The sequence below is a fragment of the Rhagoletis pomonella genome, unplaced genomic scaffold (genome assembly GCF_013731165.1).
Source record: "Rhagoletis pomonella isolate Grant_MI unplaced genomic scaffold, Rhpom_1.0 Rhpom_scaffold_00006, whole genome shotgun sequence".
Classification (NCBI taxonomy): Eukaryota; Metazoa; Arthropoda; class Insecta; order Diptera; family Tephritidae; genus Rhagoletis; species Rhagoletis pomonella.
In genome coordinates, this window is record NW_023458560.1 from 14,975,623 (window position 1) to 14,983,663 (window position 8,041).

General features: G+C 34.6%; 1 protein-coding gene across 1 annotated transcript in view; it reads left to right on the top strand.

Moving 5' to 3' along the window:
• The window catches only part of LOC118741585 (homeobox protein goosecoid-like), a 94,233-nt gene extending 93,909 nt beyond the window's left edge, over nucleotides 1-324 (top strand). The window contains exon 3 of the mRNA XM_036473582.1: nucleotides 31-324. Coding sequence (XP_036329475.1) covers nucleotides 31-324 — 294 coding nt within the window. The remainder of the gene's footprint in view (nucleotides 1-30) is intronic.
• Nucleotides 325-8,041: the final 7,717 nt, after the last annotated feature.

Genomic DNA, 8,041 nt, shown 5'->3' on the forward strand with positions numbered 1-8,041 from the left:
TTTGCGTTTTCTCGTTTTTTGTCGTTTTAGGTTTGGTTTAAGAATCGTCGCGCAAAATGGCGTAAACAAAAGCGTGAGGAACAAGAGCGGCTGCGTAAATTGCAAGAGGAGCAATGCAGTGGTGCTGGCAACAACACATCGACTGGGGTGGCTGGCGCCTCAAGCTTAGGCGCTGTTAACGGCACCGGTGCGGTAATGGCCGCTGTGGCGAATCTAAAGTGTGTCGCCGAGGATTATGCCAGCCAATTGAGTCATCACATTAAAACGGATCCTAATAGTTATAATAGCGATGCGGATGAGTCATCGGACTTGGAGGTGGCATAAAAGCATGCTACCCATTCATTTGTACATACATACATGGCGTGTTGTAATTGTAGATATCCCTCCCAATTTTTAAATGAGATGTAAATTATAATTTTTAAGCAGTAAAAAAAGTAGAGTTTGCGGCGATTAAATAGAATCAAAAGCTTCTTGTTGTAAAATTCGTAATCTATATTTGACAAATTGCAAATGTATACATACATATGTAGATATGTATGTTAATACATACTTAAGTGATTACAAACATATGAAGTTATTTGCCGCATAATCACACTTTTTAGTATTTTAACTAATTTCGTAAAACCATCAAACTTTGTACATATGTATGTATGTTTCTGTTGTTATTGTATTGTGTTTGTTTGTTATAACGCCTTAAATTATGCTAATAAATTTTGTAATGTATAAAAGTATGAATTAAAATGTTGGAGTGTGGTATTAATGTGATTTAAATTTTTCCTAAAACAAGATAAACAAATGTATTTAATTAATACTCGTAAAATAAGTGCGTGTGTGTCACATTTTTCAAAAATAATAGTTTAAGGCAAGAATTTATTAGCTAAAATATGCATAGTAAATGTAAATGGAATTAACTAATGATCAATTGTAAGCATTAATTATAAAGCATAAACAAAATAAAATATGAATAACATTTAAAAATGGCTGGAATGTTTTTATTAAGGCAAATCAGATAACTAGTTATAATATTGCCATAGTCGATAAAATCAACAACTTTCATGTTTACAGTTTATCGCGCAGACAAGCGGCAGCGTTGATCCGGATTAACGGCGCAGTTGAAGGAACCGGGAGGTTGTGGGTTCGAGTCACACTGCCCGCAGAATTTGCATTTATTTTTTTTTTATTCATTCAATTACTACTCTTAGGACCGGTTGTTCAATGTCTGGTTATCACTACCAACCTAGTTAGACATAATTATGGTGTGATCGATAAAGCAGTCGTTGTGTTTAATCGGTGCTTTTACCTCCGGTTTTGGCAACCGGGCATTGACTGAGTCTCAAATTTATCTTCCCGGTAAACTCGGCGGCTGCTTTATCGGTCACATGCATATAACAGGCAGTCGATAACGGTGTTTACGGTGAATATAAATTTAACAGGCATTCGAGAAAACGCCCCTTATTTTTTAATGTTATTTTATGTTATTATAGTTGGTGCGGACTTTTTTAATAAAATTTAACTCCAAAAAGTATAAAAGTCTAAGTTCGGGCGAAGCCGTTAAATGGTAAGAACGGGTGTTTTTAACCCTATTTCAAACAACTTCGATAGTATGTTCAGTTAGACTTAATGATATAATGTTGTATAGTTATATAAGTGGGTGGTATCACGCCCATTTTTCAAAAATTTTATAATAATTTTAATTTCTACAGGATTGTTGTGAGTGTCCATTTTGAGTAAATTAGTGTCCTTAAATTTCGAAATGTCGAAGTTTAAGCATTTCTCAAGGTAATAAGATCAACGGAAATAAGGTCAATTGACTTTATTTCCCACCCTGGTGCGAAATAAAGTCAATTGACATTATTACCTTTTTTAAAAACGAAATAAAATCCATTGGCATTATTTCTCTTTCAAACATTAAATTTGCTTAGCTTCGCGGCGGCCCGCGTTAGCGCGCCACACCGCGCGCGCCGCGCTAGCGCTCGCGCCCCGCGTACCCCGCGCGACCGGCGCGCACACCACGTCACGCTACGCCGCGGCCCCCCCTCCCCCCTTCCCCGTCTCCCACCGTGCTGTAACGCAGGTAGATTTATTTTTTGTATACGTTGAAATACAATTTTTATATATTTTAAACATCGAGGGCTTATATTCAATAATACCCTCTATCTGCACATTTTTCACAAAGATGAGATTCTGATATAAAAATCCACCTAAGCTTTAGCTGTTATCAGTGATATTAATGTTACCTTATATAACGACAAGTAATAAGACCCAGATGGTTTCTAAAATCACAAATTAGGTTTTGTGCAAATTGCAGATAGAGGGTATTCATGAATTCAAGCCCTCGATATTTCACCTTTGTATATTTGTAAGTTAATGGAAGCAGGAATGCCAACTTGGCTCAAACCGTGCCATTTGTCCCTATTTTACTTCAAATGGCACTTAATTTTTCAATTTGGCACAAAGTGCCAAAATGGCACTTTTGTAAAAAAAAAAAATAACATTTCAATACATTTTTGTGAAATCCTTTGCGTGCACTTCTTTTCTCAACTAAAATTTTCTAATTTATAAAGGCTATTCAACTGGTTTATCTTATTTTATCATTGCACTTTTGTTTGGAAAATGTAGCTTTATTTTACTGCTAAATGTGAATGATTAAAAGGAATGACACTTTTTTTGGCACTTTTATTTTTCTATTTGGCACATTTTGGCACTTTTTTATCCTCAATACTCCTCATAACTAAGGATAGTTGGCAGCCCGCACCAGGGTGGGAAATAAAGTCAATTGACCTTATTTCCATTGACCTTATTACCTGTCACCATTTATCAAATTTGCTGTTATATAAAAAGTGAACCCAATTTTTTTCAAAAATTATCAAGTACTTGCTTGTCAACTTTATTAAAAAACCAGGACAATTTGTCTAAAACCAGGACAAATCGTGGAAAACCATTACGCTTTGATGGAATTTCAAAATATGTAACTAAAAAGCGTCCAAATGGCGCTTACGACGATGGGTATCTAAAAAACCTTCCTCAAATTTAATACATTTCTATATTTATTAAGGTAAATGTTTAGAATTGAAATACAGTAATTTTTATTCGGTGGATTAGCTGTACATCAGGTAAAAAGGACTGGGCTCCACTTGAAATTTCTAATTGGTATGAGTTGACACACTTGACTATTTATAAAATAACAATTATATATAGTCACTAGACTAGGGCTGCCAGACGTCCTGGTTTTCCAGGATTTATACTGGTTTAGACAAATTTTCCTGGTGTCCTGGTCCACACTTAAATTGCCCTGGTTTTTGCGCTATGCAAAAAAGGTTAAGCCTCCTATTAATAGAAATCATTAATCGATAACGAAACTTGTTTTCTAGCATGTTTAACAATATCTGGCGAGTTTACCTTCCTTCTTTTTAGTTTATTTTGTTAAAATCTTCCGTTTTTATCTTCAGGCAAATGTCAAAATAGTGCGAATTCTGGACAGGTACACGGCTGAGGGGTCATACATGCTACGCAACAGATAATTTCAGAGGCTAAAATCTCTCCCAAAGGCTTTTCTGAAAGTCGTTTCTTTCATGGAATCGCGTAAATGCCTCGTAACCGCGTAAACCTCGTAAATAAACCGATTTTTATACCCGAGCGCACTTGTGCACAAGGGTATTATAACTTTGTTCACATAACGGTTGTTTGTAACAGGCAAAACGAATCGAGATAGATATAGACAAATGTATACATAAATGATCAGAATGAAAAGAGAAATCGATTAAGCGGTGACTGTCTGTCCGTCCGTCTGTCCGTCCGTCTGTGCACACGATAACTCGAGTAAAAATTAAGATATCTTAACAAAACTTTGTACGTGTACTTCTTTCGGGCGTAGGACGGATGGTATTGAAAATGGGCAAAATCGGACAATAACCACGCCTACCTTCCATATAACGGTAATTTTCAGAAATACGAAAACTGCGATATTTTAGTAACTACTGAAGATTATTCAGTCAAAATTGATATTTATAATAATTTTGAGACGAGAAATAAGAATATTATAAATTTTTGAAAAATGGGCGTAGCCACGCCCACTGATGGTTACATGTGTATATCTTGGCAACCGCTGCACTGATTTCTTCTAAACTTTGCACAGTTGTTGGCTTTGGTACAGCATACCAAACGGCCGAAAATTTTTAAAATCGGACAATAACCACGCCCTCATTCCATATAAGGGTAATTTAGAGAAATACGAAATCTTCGATAAATCAGTAAATATTAAAGCTAATTTATTCAAAATTGACGCTTGCAACCATTCTTTACCAAGAAATACGTTTATGATAAAATTTTGGAAAATGGGCGTGGCACCGCCCACTTATGATCACATATATGTATCTCGGTAACCGTTCTACCAATTTGTACCAAACTCGGTACGGTTATTGTGCTTGCCACATAAAAGCAAAGCGTTGAAAATTATTGAAATCGGCCTAAAATTACGGCCGCTTTTCATATAACAATAAATTTCAGAAATGCTTGAAATTTCAATATTTCGAAATTCAAGGACACTAACTTACTCAAAATTGATACACCCCGGCTTACCATGTAGCGGTAGCTTGCGGAAAGGTGAAAAACATATATTTAATACTTGCGCCGGGTATTTAATGTTCGGCTCCGCCCGAACTTAGACTTTCATACTTGTTCATAATAAATTAAGTAAGATAACAAGGTTTACATGAAGAATTTGGACGTAGTTTTTCCTGAGCAAAAAAACACGCATTTATTAATGAAAATCTAATTCCTATCTCTTGCCGATGGATAGCGTGGAAAGGGGTGAAAAATTTTGTTAAAAAAACACCAGCGAAGAACATGGCGAACGGCTCCACTAGGACCTAGCGACTATGGAGAAGTAGTACACTGAGGGAAATAATGCATAGTAAAAATTAATACATTTTATTTGATTATCATTTAAAAGTGTTCGTATTTAAAAATAATATTTTCATATTTCCACATCTGAGTGTATACATATATGTAAGCGTACATACCCTAATCAACTAATTGAAAGACTACTTTAAATCAAAAGCAGTCAGTAAGTGTTTCGAATTTCGATAGTCTCTTTAACCAAAGAAACAATTTGTGTTTTGGAACTATGAAAAATCATCTGTAAAGTGCAGAACTCAAGCGTATTCAAAAGAAACAATCTGACTTTGAATTTGTTTAAACCAAATGCATTTTAAAGTAGTTGAAATTAAATGCAGAGCCGTACAGTCGACTTGCTGCTGCCACACAATTTAAACTGAACCTTTGAGAGTACATTTACATGGCTGGCTGTGGCTGAGAGTGTAGATATGCTTGCTTTTACTTGTTAACTTGCAGAAGGTCCGGGTTCGAGTCCCAACGGAGACAACATGTGAAAATGGGAATATTTCTTTGGAGTCTTTTCAATATGAAAAAGCAAAATTTACTAAAAATCAACGGTACTCATAATGTTTCTAAGAAATCTAATTAAAAAGTTTAAAATTTTGATGAAACTTTGTTGAATTTGGCTAATTTTTGTACAAAATTGGAAATTTGGAATTACAAGGTCTTTGTTAGATAACGAGCTATACTTTCAATAAAAAAGTAATAAACATTAAATAAGCGAAAGGGGAATAGCCAAATAATGCTAAAATGTTTCTTCCCTAATTATGTTTTCGCTACTGTATCTACAGCTTATATTTTTCAAATCCATGATTTTTTGAGGGAATTATATCTATTATTTCTTATAATTGCACTAAATTCAAGTTATAATCGTTTAATTGAAAAAAAACTTAACAACCAATTTTAAAAATAAAACATAACCAAAGATCATAGAAAATAAGGATGTGGCTATATTTATGGGTCCCTTATATTCGATGTCCTTTGTGATAACGAAAAAGCTGCCAGGTTTGTACGAAAATTTGTTTTTGGGCCAGAGAAAAGGGAGATTCTTATTAAACTAATAGAGAAAACACTGAAAATCGGGACTTAATCGGTACAAATATGTAAAATCGGGACTTTTATAGTTCAGCGGGACAATTTTCTCAAAATCGGTACTGTCCCGCCAAAATCGGTACGAACGGTCACCGTACATATAGTGCATGTTTATCTGTACAAATGCATCAATCGCGTGCTGCGGTGTTGATTGAAATTCAAGATTGGAAACACATTTATTTGTTAACTTCCAGAGAGTCAGGGCTCGAATTCCATTGCAGGCAACATGCAAATTAAATTTTTTATTTTTATCTGGCTTATTAACTTCACGGATGATTTTTCACGAACGAACGCTTCATTTTATTATGCGCGTAATTGAATTGAATATTTACCACTTTACAGCACTTTCGTTGACTTTAATATTTTTATTTTAATATTTTTTCACTCAGGGTATGAGAGGAAATCAAACCTCCACATGCTTGCTGACTATTGCTAGACCTCGAAATGATGATAATGCGATCCACAGAAAAAATGTTTGTGGATTTCATTCCAGAACGCGGAAAGTGCTAAGAGACAAAAGACCGGCTAATGATGAATACTGGATATTGATTATTTAATGTGCATTTATTCATAAAATCGCTTTGTTTTTAAAATAATTTCATAGATTGAGAATTTCGTATCTGTGGGAAAACAAGTGCATGCTATTTGAGAACTGAGTTTTTTTTTTAATTTTCCACTCATTTCTAATTAACTCATCGACATGAGGTAGAATCCATCATACGAATTGGATTTTCATTAATACGAGGTTTTTGTCTTCGGAAAAATACGTCCAAATTCAATTTATTTTTTATTTTTTTTGAAATTTGCCATTTTTCTCATTTTACGACAATTCAATAGGTTTTTCTCTCAAAAACTGGACGTGCTAGAAAAATTTTGTAAATGCACTTCAAATCAGCATAAAAAAAATCTATAAGATGAGGTTGGTTCCGTTTGTGAGATAAAATACGACCAAATTTTGTTGAACCGTGTTACAAGTTTCCCAACAATTTTAAATTTTCTATCTTGACGTGACGAGACATGGGAAATGATCATTGCCCGCTTCTGCTGTTTCCTCATAAAGCTGTTCAAAGCAATGCGTGTTTTTTTACAATGGCACCATTCACTCAGATTTTATTTATTGTAGATGTTATCGAATGCAAGGACACAGTTTCACATCACAGTGTCCAAAGCGTATTTGTCAGATTTTCAGGATCGATTACACAGGGCAACACTGATTTTGATGCGGCAAATATTAACGTTGTTTTCTATAGACTTTTTTGTGCTGATTAGGAATCCGTAAGTATAAAGTAGTATGAAGTTTCAATCAGATACAGATTTTGAGAACTCCGACTACCATTCCTGAAAATACCATCCATGCATCTTGACCTGACAATAAAAAATACTGCATTTTTTTTTTAACAGTCTCAGAATACACAGTGCCACAAAAAAAGTCAAAACACAACACTCACACATATAGTAAAGCCGCTTCTTTATCCCTTCTCTCTGACGTCACGATTTTTTTTTTGAAAAAAAATGAGATATATATATATATATATTTTTTTTCATATGAGAGTTGAAGTCGGTTTTTTTTTGCTAAAAATTACTTGTTGTTGGCCTGCTTGAGTTCACTTCTAAGATGACGTTTAACGTATAAATTAGGTCTGTATTCTTCCTGTTATAACCATTTATGTTGTATACTTTCGAACTCTAAATTTCCTTACATTTATACCCGAGCACACTTGTGCACAACGAGATAAGGTATAAAGGTTGTACTTTACCCAAGTTTGGTTGGTACTGAAAATGTGGGAATTCGGACATACATATAACGTAAACAAGTAAAGAAGTATAAGTTCGGGCGAAACCGAACTTTATATACCCGGCGCACGTATTAAACATCGTTTTTTCACGTTTCGGTAAACTGCATTATAAGCAAGAGTGTTTTTCCCGATGTCAAACAGTTTCGATAATATGCTATGAGATAATGAAATAATTGGACCAAGTTTGATGGAAATCGATAAGGAGGCTATCAATATACATTTACATATGTAGTCTAAGTGGGTGGTGCCACGACCAT